Source organism: Scomber japonicus, chromosome 8 (assembly GCF_027409825.1).
Source record: "Scomber japonicus isolate fScoJap1 chromosome 8, fScoJap1.pri, whole genome shotgun sequence".
NCBI lineage: Eukaryota > Metazoa > Chordata > Actinopteri > Scombriformes > Scombridae > Scomber > Scomber japonicus.
In genome coordinates, this window is record NC_070585.1 from 14,379,110 (window position 1) to 14,395,214 (window position 16,105).

General features: G+C 42.3%; 1 protein-coding gene across 5 annotated transcripts; it reads left to right on the forward strand.

The window, feature by feature from the left end:
- The first annotated feature begins 174 nt into the window (after positions 1-174).
- nsd1a (nuclear receptor binding SET domain protein 1a) lies at positions 175-15,837 on the forward strand. Of its 5 annotated transcripts, none has more exons than XM_053323985.1 (23): positions 175-286; positions 1,960-2,810; positions 3,163-3,304; positions 3,470-3,642; positions 4,031-5,834; positions 5,927-6,051; positions 6,656-6,932; positions 7,054-7,157; positions 7,285-7,344; positions 7,432-7,653; positions 7,783-7,875; positions 7,984-8,107; positions 8,226-8,426; positions 9,362-9,541; positions 11,381-11,537; positions 11,623-11,828; positions 11,948-12,060; positions 12,158-12,427; positions 12,537-12,653; positions 12,751-12,892; positions 12,978-13,084; positions 13,222-13,426; positions 14,305-15,837. In XM_053323985.1, exons 2-23 carry the CDS (start codon positions 1,977-1,979, stop codon positions 15,102-15,104), a joined length of 6,456 nt encoding a protein of 2,151 aa, XP_053179960.1. In that variant the 5' UTR covers positions 175-286; positions 1,960-1,976; the 3' UTR covers positions 15,105-15,837. The 5 variants fall into 5 exon arrangements, with proteins under 5 accessions (XP_053179960.1, XP_053179961.1, XP_053179959.1 ...); XM_053323986.1 differs by lacking the exon at positions 175-286 and adding an exon at positions 332-380; XM_053323984.1 differs by lacking the exon at positions 175-286 and adding an exon at positions 759-1,364.
- The last annotated feature ends 268 nt before the right edge of the window (positions 15,838-16,105 follow it).

The window sequence follows — 16,105 nt, forward strand, 5'->3', positions numbered from 1 at the left end:
TGTAATAATACCTCCATTTACCCTCAGTTAAATTAAATTACGACGCACTTATATTCATTTGATCACTTTTTATACACGACATAAGACCATAATCGGTTATAAATAACAAAGGGGTCAAACTTGAATGTAAACGAAAGGTTGTTGATCCATTGGGGTGGGTGAATAAGTTACTTGCATATCAATGTGGTGTTTCTACCGGATCACTCACCAAAAAAGGGTTGCGAAAATAAATGTAGATGACTTAAACCGCAACCCTGACGGTATTCAAAAATATCTGTGCAGAGAGGTAAGTTCCCCTACTGTCAAGTCGGCGTGTGACTGCATGGTCTTTGTTTGATCTTCAAGGGCTGGCCCACTGCAGCGAGCCTATTGTGCTCTCTGTAAGTTTGCGCGTATATGGATGTGGATCAATTTGATTTACGCACTCAATCCTTATTAGTGTCATGTGAGGGCAAGTTGGAAGACGACCACTGGCGGTTTTATCCGAGCGAAACCCGACTCTTATGAAGGTTTAAAGCCCGTGACTCCTTCTTTATCTTTTTCTCGGCGCCTAGCGGCCTGTTTCCTCATGTCAGAGAACTCTGTTGAGAGGCAACATGGCGCACAGACTTTGGTTTGACCGGAGAGGCCGTGTGCCTGTTTGCGCACTGCAATCATTTTTGTTTTCTCGATTTTTCTGCCGATGCACGCACAGGCCCAGACCAGGCAGCAGCGTCTCACTCACAAACAATGGGGCAGATGCGCAGAAATAGAGCAAATCTCATAACACCAGGTCATTCATTCATTCTTGATTATTATACCATATATCGTTTATTATAATACCAGTATAATCACAAACTTCACCTGGATGTGCATACGCGTGCGTGTGTGTGTACGTGCGTGCTTGTAGTGTTGCGTGTGTGTATGTGTGTGTGTGTGGAGGGTGAGTGAGTGTCACGGCCCTCTGCAGACGGGGGGTTGGGTAGCAGTACCGATTGGTTGCTGCTCACTACAGTCAGTCTGGGCTTGTTTTAACATAACCAGGGGCACTTCGACAGCAGGCAAAAAAAAAAAAAAAAAAAAAAACATGTAAGCTGCTGTGGCTGCTCGGGGACCGGTAATGGCACACTGAGTTTCGCCGCTGTGTGATGTTGCAGCGGAATGGAGATTTACTTGTTATTTTGTATCTAAGGTGACAGTTTTTTAGAGGGCCGCCGCTGATGAGGCGATGAAGTGCAGAGAATGAGAGCTGTGCCTTGGCCTACTATTAGTGCTGCTGCAGCTGGGATTGTGCAGATCCGCTTTCACAAACCGAGAAAAACACTCGCTTTGTGCCACATTATCAAACATCCGCTGTTGGTTTCACGGTGACCGACCTCCAAATGGTGAGTTTTTTCGCGTTTTCCCACGTGTTGATAGTGTTGTGAACTTAGTCCCGATCAGACCTTTTTTGTGAGTTAATAGTAGCTTCCTATGTCGGTGTGTGGCTGTAGCTTGTTTGTGTGAGCCACTCAATGTGTTTCTGTGATGGCTCAGTGTCACCACCTCTACTACTGCCTGAGCGCTCCTCCATTGACTGTACTAGTCAGCGATCGCCATGACCCACAGTCATCAGACAAAGCGGTACTATTTTCTGATAGTTTGTGAATGAAATGTGGGGACGGAGCGGGCCAGCGATTGTGTCTTATGTTTTACCTTGTGTCGTCCGACCGGCCTCTAGTATGGAGGCCATGCAATGTCGGCTTATTAGTGTGAGTGTGTATCTGTGTGTGCACTCTCCATGGCTGGTACCCTTTATAGGCTTGTGTCGGACAGGATTTGGCTTTGACTCTATTTCCACAATGTTTTTATTTGCCTGCCAGCATGTCTGATTGTTTTATACAGTGTACAAACCTTTATAACACCTACAGATTATGGTTAGTGAGAAACTTGAACTGCACATTTAACTGGTCTAATCTACCTCTTTTTTTTGTTTGACAGGATAGAGCCATGACAACATGAGTCAGTCATACAGACCGGCTGTTAGGGTAAGCTCAGTGTTTGGCTCAGGCCAGCCAGAGCTGAGGCCCCGCAATGGCCTTATGAGCACTTCCTTTGGAAACCAATGTGGCATTGTGAAGCGAGGGTCAGACCAGCCATCAGTGCAACTGCCATCCTCCAGTCTCAAACATTCAGCTGTACATGGTTACAATCAACCAGACCGATCTCACTGCTACAGCCCACTCAAGAGGCTGCAGGACCGCAACACTGTGGTCAACAGGCCTGACCAAGAGAGGGACCTCCATCCTACGAACCACTTGCACTGTGCAAGTCCAATCAGTGACGATGATGAGTTTGAGGCTCCCTCTGTACAACTGCCTCCTTCTCCAGGCAATGATGACATGGGGCCTTTTGAGACTCTGCAGGACGTTAACAGAAATGGCTTCTCCCCTCACAGTCCTGACAGCCTTGAGCGCTGTTCTCCCATCCCCAATGGTTACTTGCATTTTGAGTCAACACTGTTGGACAGCGGTGACATTAAGGAGGAGGACGAGGAGGGGGAGCAAGATAGTGATGAGGACCTGATGCCTTTTCACCATTCGCCAAAGTTGAGGAGGGGGCGAAGTACTACTGACTGTAAGACCACATGCAGCTCAGTGGTGGACAAACGAACTGTCTTTAATCTGATGTCTAAAACTATATCTGAACTCAACCCTACACTAAGCCCCAGCGCACTGCCAGAATTCACTATGAAAGATGGATGGAGCATGGATGAGGAGTCAGACAGTGATGGTGAACTTACTTCTCTTGTTGATCCTGGACTTATTTCACCAGCTGGCACCAATTCTAATGTGAGTCTGCAACACCAGGGATACTTGCTCTATAACCTCAGTAATACCAGGGCAACATGATGCTGTCAAGGTTTATCTAGTTTATGTGTTTCCTTGGAGAAAATCAGATCAGTAGGAGTGCATGAAAATATAATGTTATATCTATCTATCTATCTATCTATCTATCTATCTGTCTATCTGTCTATCTGTCTATCTATCGAGTTGAATCCAACAAAACACAATACAGTCAGCAGAGGATACTACTGCATGCAAAAGTATTGGGATGTAATTGTATTTTTGAATGTGTTATTACCCAGGATGTCTGTTCAATCATGACATATACTCATTTGTTTATTTTCAATGTCCTGGTTAGTCCAACAGCCCAAAGAAAAAGCCTCTCCCTACAGTGAAATACTTGGAAGGTGACTTGGTTTGGGCTAAATTCAACAGGCGGCCCTGGTGGCCCTGCCATATCGCCATTGATTCAGACCGTGGGATCCACACTAAGATGAAAGGTGATTTTTCATTCATAAAGAGTAGTTGATGTGACAGGGTTTGAGTTTATAATACATTTGTTTCCCACATTTTGAACTCTAACTGCCATTTTAACACCAACTGATAGGATTACACTGAGTGTGTAAGGTCATTAACAAACTGACCATATATTTTTGTTGTTTCAGTCCCTAGTCCCCGTCCTTGTCGGATGTATTTCCTGGAAACTATCGGTGAGATTGCAGAGAGTGCTTGGGTCCCCGGGAATGCCATTCTTCCTTTTGAAGGAGGCCATCAGTTTGAAGACCTTCCTGTGCTGAGACGGAGAGGGAAGCAGAAGGAAAAAGACTACAAGTATACGGTAAAGTGATAAGATGACTTAAAAATGATTATACAGTCTTAATAATATTATTTGAATTGTTACACTTGCTCATTGAATTGACCATTTATACTATAGAACATTGTTTACACTGAACATTTGCAAATTCCCAGTCAATATATTGTACAATATTGTTTTGACAACAGCTCTTTTCATCTGGAATTTATTCTTACTATATTCACTATATTTTATTTTTGAATTATAAAATGTTATCTCCAATATTTATGTTACCCATCTTTTGTGGTAGTCATATTTTCTTGTACTTTTGTATATTTGACTGTTTGTATATTTGACAACACAAGAGCAAATTCCTTGTTTGTGCAAACCTAGGCAATAAACCTGATTCTGATCTTATTTCTGTTTTTGGCAGATACCCAAAAGTTTACTGACTGCATGGAAAGTCAGTGTGACAGAAGCAGAGCGTTTGCTCCCTAGTCGACGACGGGATGCTGAGAGCGAGCTTACAATATCTGTCAATGGAGAGGAGCGTGTACCCAGCCCACTCCCTACTGTAAAGCCACAGGAGGCCAGCCCTCTCCCTCTGTCACCCAATATGGCCCCCAGTGAAAATGAGCAACATCTTATTAAAAACTCTGCAGCAGTTCAGACCAATAAGAGCAAAGCTTGTAAGAAGAAAAAGAAATGTTTGTCAGACATATTTGGTCATATAGTTGGTGGATCAAAGGAGTCATCTACCATCATCAACACTGTGGACCAGGTTCATACAACAACTCGTGCACTGAAAGAAGAGCCAACGGACTCACCTTATGCAGACCTGGATACAGTTCCAATGCTGCATCGTCCTAAACGCACAGCCATGTCCCCGATACAGGATATGGACAGAGCGGTCAGAAAGGAGCAGGCTTCAACTAAAGTCAAAACAAAGTTTACTGAAAAAGTGAAGCATCTTACAGATTTCCATGATTCCTCAGGTGTTGAAACAAATAAGTGGACATCTAATGATACACATTCTAAACAGAGTTTGGGCAGCTGTAATGAATTGTTGTACAATTCAGCTAAAAAGCACTCTCTAAGTCTTCCTGCCAGCAGCCGTCTTATAACGAGGGCCTTGAAAGCGGAGGAAGACACCGATTTCAAAGATGCACTGGCCACAAGCCAAATCTCAACCAATGCCCACGCTGATGATTGTCTTGATAATACAGCTACTAAAGATCCTCCCATTAAAAGTAATATGTCTCCCAGCTGGGAATCACCCACCAATGCATCATCCTCTGCAAATCACAACTCTCCAAAGAGGCGTGCAAGGAAGCCGGATAGGAAACAAATTCGTAATGGCTCATTGATAAAGTCTAAAAGTATATCCAGTGTGCAGCCGGTTAAAATCAAGACAGAGAACGTTGTCCCAGATCTATCATCTTCATCCCCCTCCTCATCACTGTCTCCCATGGATGCTTTCCAGGATGTCAAGGAACTAATGTTTAAATCTGTTGTGAAGGAGGACAACAGTGACTCGGAGTTAACTGCGTTTCGTCCCGATTCCAATTATAAATTCAGCACCTTCCTCATGCTCCTGAAAGATATGCATGATACCAGAGAAAAAGAAGGTAAACCCCTGACTCTCCCACCATCACCGGTCCTGATCAAGGAGGAACCCCTCGTCATCCCTTCTTCTACAGGAGATGGTTTTAGTCAAGGGATCAAAACAGAGAATGGCCAGTCAATAAAATCCACAACATCCCGAAATACAGCAACAAAAAACAGGAGTAGGACTAAAGCTATCATGACAGCTGACACCTACCGTTGTGAAAATTTTCCTGTTCACACTCAAATTGGCAGCTCAGACAAGCAGCGTAGAAAGCAGAGGCTGCCTGCAAAACTGAAGCTCAGTATACCTGGCCTGTCTTCAGACCTGGCTGACTTGGCTTACGGCAGGGAGTTTGTCAGTGGCCACGCTGACTTAGCTGGTCCTGGATCTGGTCCTCCTGTCGCTGCCGATCCCTCGGGCAGCTACCTCGATAAGAATTCAGAATCCACTATGGCTCCAAAGAAGCGCTGGCAGATGGCTGAGGGCGCTGCTGAGAGAATGGCTGATGTTATTAGTGGGGCATCTGCTGATATGAACGGGTCTTACGCCATGAGAGCGTCCCCAGATCTTGATCTGGGACTTGACAGACAGGCAGAGAATGACTTTTCAGACACAAGCAGCTCAGCCGGTAAGACACAAAATGCTGCTTTTCAGTTTGAGCAAGAACTAGAGCTGGTAATTTGAGTAAGAAAGTGATGTATATTATGTGTGTTGACACAGGAAATTCAGAGAACAAACGACTCCGCAAACCTACTAAAAGGCTGCTGGAGTCAACTGAGGAGTATGAACAAATATTTGCTCCAAAAAAGAAATCAAAGAGAAACGCCTCAGAGACTTCCAAAATGGTAAGAGGTTCTTTATTTTGGCCCCATACAGTACAAACACAAGTGCACAGAAATTAGTGATGGAAAGTCAATATAAATAAATAAATATTAAAAAAAATGGTTAACATCCAGAGGAGTTTCCAGTATATCAGTAATGTTTTACCTTTACTGTTCATTGTGCAGGCTATAAAATGTATCTCCAAGGTCCCACTGGGAACATTCTAAATTGTTTACATGTATAAAAATGTAATGACACAGTCCTTTTTTATATGAAGATATTTTTCCAAACTTATCTAGCAGATTCAGTGGACCTCATAGGATTTTCCAGAGACTTAATAAAATCCATCATGTGAATTGCTTTGAAATATTACTTTAGTTTGGAAATAAATGGTATAATTACACATTCTAATAATTGCACCATGGTATGTATGCCTACACAAATAGTTGTGATTCCTTTGATAGATTATGAAAATATAGTTACTTTTTTTCTAGTAATGGTAAAATGTCATTTAAACTTTTAAATTTATAGTCTTTAATAACATACCCAGTGTGTAACTAATATTCATAACTACATACACTAGTTGATGTATTCAAATAGTGCTTTGTTTGCATGTGTGCCACTCAGATTTCTAGTGTAACCAGTGAAAACGTTATGCAGGAGACATCAGGGATGACGGCACTCCAAGATCTCAGCAGCACATTGGAGACTGTTACCTCAACCTCCACCTCCACCCCCACCTCAGCCTCGTCTCCTGTAGAGCCCTCTGAGGCTCCATCAGTACTGGAACGTAGCCCATCTCAGGATGAACTTTCTCCTGCAGCACCCTCAGTATCCCCAGCCACTACACAACCTTCCCTCAACATAGAGACTGCAGAAGAAACTGATCTACCTCCTGAATCTGGTAAATAAATCTTTGTTTCAAGTATCATGTTTACTCAAGAATCAAGTGTCCTGCTGTATGATATCACATAGATGTGTGTTGCTGGACAAAATATTACATAATTGAGTTATTTTGACCTTAGGCATGGGGTTAATTAATCAAGAAAGAAAGAGGCCAAGGAAGCTGTCACACAGGGTGCTGGAATGTACCATAGAAGAAGTGTCTGTTGCTCCTACAAAGAAAAAGGTATGTCATGACTGAGAAGGCAGTGAGCTGTGTGTGGGGAAACAAATGCATAAATATTCTAGTTAATAATTTGGAAATGTTTTGAACGTATTTCTGAATTTTCACAATTTATTTGTTTGACTTCTAGCAGCCAACTCGACACAGTGGAGTTACCTCAGAGCTGAAGGTGTTAGTCAAGAACACTCAGGTATTACACAAGCTCAAAGAAAATTCCCAGTAGAAACAAAATGATGCTAAAAGCAATGTAAAGACAATAACATCTTGTTTTGGACAGGTTGGATGCATAAAGAAAGAAAAGCCTGTACCCAGCACATCCTCTATCCTTACTGCTGCCCCTCAGCACTCAGAGGACAAAGATCTCCCTCGGGCTCTCACTCCAACCAGACCTCCCAGCCCTCAAGGATGTAAGACACCCAAGCAGGAGGCAGAGGTTGAAGTCTGCAGCACTGAGGAGAAGCAAAACGTACACACTGGAACACTAACTCCCAAACTTGAGGTGTGCATGTTGTAGTGTTCGGCTAATTCAAATCAGAACGTTGTCATACGTCAAAGAGAAAGAAAACAGTCTTGCATCAATGAGTATCAGTGTGCTTGAATAACAACAAACATTACATTATCTCTGTAGGTGCTGTCTGTTGGTTTGAATGACAGCCTCTCGTTGCCGCAGGATGTAAAAGGCAAAATAGGAGCTGCATGCTTAAAGGAGAACGTCTGTCAGGTGAGATGATCTACCACAAAGTATATTTCACTTCGTATGGTTGAGTCACAGACACATCCATCACTTGGCATGTCTCTTAATTGTGTATTTGTGTGTATGTTTGCAAAGGTGTGTGAGAGGACTGGAGACCTGCGGGTGTGTGAAGGCCACTGCTATGGAGCTTATCACCCACAGTGTATCGGCCCATCAGTGGCTCCCAAGGGGAAATTCCTCTGTAAAGAATGCAAGACTGGTGGGTACAACTTGTGTTTGACAAGGTCGTGAAAGCAATAAAACACGATCCTTACCTACCAAAGTTGATGAAAAACATTAGAAAAGTTGACTGAATTTTTATTTTTAATTCCTTTCAGGTGCTCACACATGTTTTGTGTGCAAGAAGTCTAGCGGAGGGATCAAGAGATGTATGATACCATTGTGTGGGAAGTTCTACCATACAGACTGTATATTGGCCTTCTCAGCCACGCAGCCTCATAACAAAGGCTTCCGCTGCCCTCTGCATGTTTGTCTCACCTGCCACATCACAAATCCTCTTAACATCTGCAGCTCTAAAGGTAAGCTCCACCGTTGCTCCATTGAACCACATAATATGATGAATCCGATTTATCGAGCTAAGATCTGGGAACTGTGCCACCAGTATCATTGGTGTAGATTCACTGTCCTTGTGACTGAAAGAAAAGTCAATGTAGTATTCCCAGGGACATCTTAAAATGGTGCTTTATCCTCATGTATCTACTTGACAATGGGTATATAGTTCCCGTGATATGATACACATCATGTGTTCTATGAGCTTCACCTCATTGTTCCAACCTGGAGCCCATCAAGGTTTTTTTTGCCAAAGTTTTAAAAATTACATTATTGCATTGTTCTGACTTTATGCAGGCCATTTTGGTTATTGTCATGTACTTGTTAGTTAAAAAGTCATTAACCTTGTCTTCTAGACTCATTATTTTTGAGTTTGTAGTCTCATAACTATAATTGTCAGAATTTGTTTAGATGATTAACAGACTCACTGTCTGGAGCAGTGATGTGTTTGTGTAAAGCTAATATAGTGGCTCTTAGTGAACTCTCTGGCATCTTTGTTCATGTGCCATAAAAATCAGTGCCAGAAGTTTTTAACGTCCTTGAAACAGAACTTGATGGTGCAATATAAATGTGTGTTACCTTGAGTAACAAGAGAGGGATTTAGCGCTATATATCATTTTTGAAAAATATAGCAGATGATTTAAACTCAGTTTACCAGACATTAGTTAAACTTGGCAAATTTAAATGATTTTTTTGTGCAATACATTTTTATAATCGTGAATCCTTGAACTAAATCAACTTGATCAGTGTAAAAAGGTGGATGCTTTTGAAGCTCTGCATAAAGCATTCAGTGAACTCAGAGCACTGTGTTGTGAAGTTATTACAAAACTTAAATTAAAATTCTAGATGTGTTTAGTGGATTTAAGAGATTAAGTGATCTTTGTTGTTGTGTATTTTGTCGCAGGTCGCTTGGCTCGGTGTGTGCGCTGCCCTGTGGCATATCATGCCAATGACAATTGCATGGCAGCAGGCAGCGTGGTGCTTGCAAACAACAGTTTCCTCTGTCCAAACCACTTCACTCCCCGCAAGGGCTGTAAGAACCATGAACACATCAACGTTAGCTGGTGCTTCGTCTGCTCTGAAGGTGAGTCTGGTCATGATTCATGATTATTACTGGTGCCATCTAATCACTTATACAACTAAGACCATAAATAGCCACCACGTTCCACCAGAACAGCTTCAGTGCACCTTGGCATTGGTTGTACAGTCTCTCAACTCTACTGGAGGGATGAACACCATTCTTCTAAAAGATATGCACTCATTTAGTGTTTTTTATTCAAATATTTGTATTGAATTTTCAGTTACATGGATTATGAATTACAAACATCACAATTCACTCATTTAGTGTTTTGATGTTGCTAGTGGAGAGCGCTGTCTAACATGTTGGTGCAAAACCTCCCTTAAGTGCTCAATTAGGTTGAGATCTGGTGACTGTGAAGCCAATAGCATATGATTCACATTATTATCATTCTTATCAAACCCTTCAGCGACCCCTTGTGCCCTATGGATTGGGGGCATTGCCATCCTGGAAGAGACCACTCCCATCAGGATAGAAATGTTTAATGATAGGATAAAGGGGATCACTAATTAATTTTGTATTGATCTGCAGTAACCCTTCTCTCTAAGGGGACAAGTGGACCCAAACCATACCAGAAAAAATGCCCCCCACAGCCACTGGATCCCCTTACTGTAGGGGTTGAGCCTTCAGTGACCATATCACTGTTTTCCACATCTCTGTAGACTCTTTGCCTGTGGTTGTTGCACCGCTGAACTCTACTTTGCAATCTATACTATAATATCCCTCTCTATGTAATTGTCTACGGACTGTTCTTGCTGACACAGTCTGATCATGTCCTGCATTTACATTCTCAGTCATCTCAGAGTATTATGGTCATCTAATGTGTGCTGTCGGACACAATTTCTGACCCCATTTACTAATGTCTTTCCCATAGATCTGAATGCAGATGTCACTTTAGTCATTATTCCTATTGAAACCGCAGCCATTTGAGCAGTCTTTGTGACTGAAGCTCCTGACATCTGTGTTCCAACAATCAATCCTGTTTCAAAGTCACTTAGATCTTTTCCTCTTGCCATGTTGATACAAAGTTGGAATCAACTGGGCCTGCTCAGCATTTTTATACATTCCATACAGCATTATGAGTTGTTAATTACTTAATTGTACCAGTGCATCAATCAATCAATCAATCTTTATTTGTATAGCGCCAAATCACGACAAAGTTATCTCCAGGCACTTTACACATAGAGCAGGTTCTAAACTGTACTCTTCAGGTTTTAATTTTAAAGAGACCAAACATTCCCACATGAGCAAGAAAAAACTCCCTTTTAACAGGAAGAACCCTCAGGCAGAACCAGACTCAGAGTGGGCGGCCATCTGCCTCCACCGGTTGGGGTAGAGGGGAGAGAAAGGCCTAGATTACCTGTGAGACGAGAAAGCACAGACAACTCTGGGGAAGAAGTTTAGGTTATTGAATGTATTAGTGGTACATGAATGTTAATGGATATAAATGGATGCATCTGTGTGGAGCATCTGCATTTGTTATGTTTCTCCACTCATTTATATTATTTATATACTCAGTTATTCCTTTAATTTGTTACCCGTTAAGTTGCACTACTTTCACACCGTCTATATGTTACAAATGTTAATACAAGATATTTACCAGAAAGTGAAAATGAATGTGTAAAGTTTGGATTGGTTGTAAACTAGAATGTATAGGTTTATTGACTGATCAGATGAAATAAGATGTTATTTCAACATCACTTTTGGGATTTGGTACCTTGAGATGACTCTTTTTTTCATTTTTTAGGACAAACAATATACTTGCTTAATTAATTTTAGACACTAAGCGAATTGAAAAAATGTAAGTAGAGCCTGTCTCAGTGTGTTTTGCTGTGGTTTTTCTAGGGGGCAGTTTGTTGTGCTGTGAAGCTTGTCCTGCTGCTTTCCATCGGGAATGTTTGAATATGGAGATGCCACAGGGAAGCTGGTTCTGCAATGATTGCAAAGCTGGAAAGAAACCTCGTATTAAGGACATACTGTGGGTCAAATGGGGACGTTACAGGTAAGGGCACAACAATTGTTTTTCCCCATACACAACAGCTGATGCACCCTTATTTGTGCTTCTAAACTCTGATCTAACTCTTTAGGTGGTGGCCTGCAGAAGTGTGTCTGGCCAAAGATGTTCCAAATAACATCTTGAGGATGAAACATGAGGTGGGAGAGTTCCCAGTGCAATTTTTTGGCTCCAAAGATTTTGTGTGGACATACCAGGCCAGAGTTTTCCCTTACATGGAGGGTGATACTCACAACATAGAGAAAATGGGCAAGGGTGCAGACGCGGTGTACAAAAAGGGTATGTACTTGAGTTTGTTGATGATACTGAATTTAAAATTAGCTCTCCTAAATTGTAAATGTAATGAAGCTTGTGTTTGTGTTTTTAATGGTTTGAGTAAATCTCATGTCTGTTGATAGCCCTCACTGAAGCAGCAGAGAGATTCAAAGAGCTCCAAGCAGAAAGGGAAATGAAACAACTTCAGGAGGACAGAAAGAATGACAAGAAACCTCCTCCATACAGGCACATTAGGGTATATTCTGTTTTACCAAATACTCACTTGTATTTTTATATTCTGACTGAAGCTAAAATAAAGAAGAAATCATAACCCCCCCCTTTATGATTCACAGGTGAACCGGCCAATTGGGAAAGTGCAGATCATTACAGCTGACCTATCTGAGATCCCACGCTGTAACTGTAAGGCATCTGACGAGAACCCGTGCGGCGTCGACTCGGAGTGCATTAATCACATGCTGATGTATGAGTGCCACCCTCAGGTGTGCGCGGCAGGGGAACGATGTCAGAACCAGGCCTTCACAAAGCGCCAGTACACAACTGTGGAGATTTTCAGGACGCTGTCACGTGGCTGGGGTTTACGTGCTGTGTCTGACATCAAGAAGGTGGGTTGGAAGGAATCATGACAAATATGTATGGGACTTTACTTTAACTTTTCTCACATCTTTCTCACCTCTCCTCTGTCTTACCATTATGTCTATTGTTTCTTTTCAGGGAGCTTTTGTGAGTGAATATGTGGGAGAGGTGATCGATGAAGAAGAATGTCGAGCCAGGATCAAACACGCTCAGGAAAACGACATCTGTAACTTCTACATGCTTACACTGGACAAGGTTAATTAATAATAATAGTCATTTCTATGTAGTGCAGTGTAGCAACACACTTGGCACTTCAGATGGTCAGTGTTAACCAGTTTGTATGTTATTCTAGGACCGGATCATTGATGCTGGACCCAAAGGGAACCAGGCTCGCTTCATGAACCACTGTTGCCAGCCAAACTGTGAGACTCAGAAGTGGACTGTGAACGGGGATACCAGGGTTGGGCTGTTTGCTCTACAAGACATCCCAAAAGGTTTGAGCGACAGACTACCACTCATTCTGCTATTTTGTATTGTATATAATTGCACAGCATAGAGCTAATCCAACATGTGCTTTAGGTGAAGAGCTGACTTTCAACTACAACCTGGAGTGTCTTGGCAATGGGAAGACTGCCTGTAAATGTGGAGCACCAAACTGTAGTGGTTTCCTGGGTGTGCGGCCAAAGGTAAAAGCATACATTTGAAACATTTTAAGCACTGCTGAACCCATTTTTACCCCTCAGATGATCTTTTGAGGACACTTTTTAAATGTACAGCTTCATTGAATACTTGCTTTGTAACTTTCCTATTTCCTGGACTTTAGAACCAGCCGTCAGCTGAGAAAATGAAACTGAAGGAAGGGAAGAGGAGAGTCCCCATGAAGAAGAAAACCAAGCCAGAACTGATGAAGGAGAGGGAGGACGAGTGCTTCAGTTGTGGTGATGGGGGTCAGATAGTGTCCTGTAAGAAGCCAGGCTGCCCGAAGGTCTATCATGCTGACTGTCTCAACCTGGCTAAGAGGCCTGCAGGCAAGTAGAGGAGGAGGGGTGTCAGGAAGACCTTTACATATTAGTATATTAAACAGGCTCTATGTAATTTAAAATGAGAGAAGTTGGAGATGTGCAAGCAAACAGAATTTAGGGCAGAGACTGACAGTAGTTGTCTAAAGAAGGAGACCTCTGTCTGCTAGAATATAAAACACATTATGTTCCCAACAGGTTATATTAGGCAAACAGTAATTTAGGTCCAGTTGTGGTGGAAAGTAAAAGTTGAAAAATGTGGTTTCCCCGGTAGCCTGCTGGTTAACCACAATAACCACAATGTCCGCTGTTGAGCTCTGGCTGCAGACCTTTTGTTGCATTTCATATTCTTTCTGCCTTGTTTCCCATGTATCTCTGAACTATTTGAGCTGAGCTATCGAAAATAAGAGATGGGATTCATTCACTTACTAAAATGGAAGATTTTAACAAAATACACTTGAGGTTGTATTGCACTAAGTAAATAATTACATGAACCAATCTAGCTAAAAGCGGCCAAACATTTTAAGATTACGTTATGAAGTCAATGTTTACACATGGACCAGGTTTATCTAACAAAATAATTATGTTCATGAAAATGTGGTGATAACATGATGTTAATGAGACACATACTGTCAAATTTACAGCCAGGTGAAAAACTGCCTTTGGATTTCCTTAGGATGCTCTCATCTAACATTATTAAAGAGATTTTCACCAAACCTCTGTGTACTTGATGAGACCGAAGATCTAGTTATGCTGAATTAGGTTATTTGTAATTTTTCATAAACCTCTATTGGGTCAAACATTATACTATTTTCATCTTTTTAAATGTAAAATAAGCCCTAAGCAATGTTTTCTTTCCTGAGTAATGACAGTAATTTTGTCTCCAGGGCGATGGGAGTGTCCATGGCACCAGTGTGACGTCTGTGGCAAAGAAGCAGCTTCATTCTGTGAAATGTGCCCCAGCTCTTACTGTAAGGAGCATCGTGAAGGCATGCTCTTCATCTCCAAGCTGGATGGCAAGCTGTCCTGCAGTGAGCATGACCCCTGCGGGCCCGACCCACTTGAGCCAGGGGAAATTCGTGAATACGTACCTTCCACAGGTCCCGGGGCTGTGCCTCTCGCTCCCTCTCTGGTCCCAGTCTCCAGAAGAGCCAATTCGGCTTCTACTCCCATCACCTCCTCTGTTGGTCAAGCTGAGAAGGACAGGCAGGAGCCTCCTCCTCGTCTCTACATCAACACAAAGACTGCTACCTCGAGCTTCATCCCCACCAGCAGGTCTTACGCCACAGACAGGACTGAAGGGAGAGGGTTCTCCACCCCCACCTCCTCCAAGGACGAGAGAGAGGAAGGTGAGGTGGAGGACGGGGAGGTATGTGGGTTAGAGGTAGAAGAGGTGGAAGACGACGACGACGAAGACGATGACGATGACGATGAAGAAGCAGAGGAGGAAGAGGATGAAATGGAAGAGATGGAGATAGTGGAAGAAGAGGAGGATGAACCGCTGTATGGAAATGACCTGCTGGAGGGGGAGGATGAGGAGGAGGAAGAGGAGGAGGAGGAGGAGGAGGAGGAAGGAGCAGATGTGTATGACACTTGGGGTGATTATGTGGATGAAGATGGTGATGATGGAGAAGTGGAGGGTGAGGACTTGGAGGAGTGGGATAGAGTGGAAGAGGATGACAAGTGATCATCTGTTCCTTCATAACTACTCATCTAAAACTCTTCATAAACATTCAAAGGACAAAAACGTTTGTTATTTTGGTACCGACTTGAACGCAACACTGCTTTCACTTTGGTACTACGTTGCCTTCTCATCCCCAGACTGCTGTACTGACAGTAGGGATGTGTACTGGTGCTAAGGCTCAAGGACTGATTCACTCAGTCTCTTAAACTTCTGTCGATATGTTTATTTGTGTCTGGTGCTGTTATGTTCTTTTGTTTCTTTCTCTCAACATTGTTTACATTTTTGCCTTTTTAAAAAAAAATGTTTGGAATACAAGAAAAAAAGTGAGAAGCTTCTCCTGACCAAACTGTCACCATTAAGGGCATCTTATGTTACTGTTACTGTCTTAACCTTATCTTTCTAATTACAAGAGTGGTCATAATAGTTTTCTCACTGGTCCATTTTACTGCTAAAAACATTCATACCTGCTCGGTGCTTCTGAGGAAAGCAAAAATAAACCCACTGGTGTCATCAGAACTGAAGATGATTCTCCTCACAACAAAAACAGTCTGCTCTTTTTGTAATTTCATCTTTTTTGTCCAACCAGCAGGTAAGTCAGAGTTCAGGTCCTGAGGCACAGAGAAATAAAATAATCTCATGGCATGCAGTGACGTGTCATATGCATCATGTGTTCAAATGCATCAGAGATATCACTAACATTGTTTCTGCACCCATACTGTCTCGTTTTCCAAGTTAGAATAAAATCAAAGTACTTATTTACTTGGTATCCAGTATTTAATTCCCTCACACCACACATCTCGCAAAAGAAATGTTGTCTATATGAGTCAGGGCAATACAGTAGATCACAAGGCTTAAGGTGTAAGTTAGCTGCTGCAACCTACCATGTTCAGTTAGTGTACTTACTTGATAGATAGGCAGAATCAGCAGTTCATGATAGGGATAAGAAAATTACAAGTTTCTACTCCTTACATTTTTTGGTGCTTATTGAGCTTTCAGATTATTTT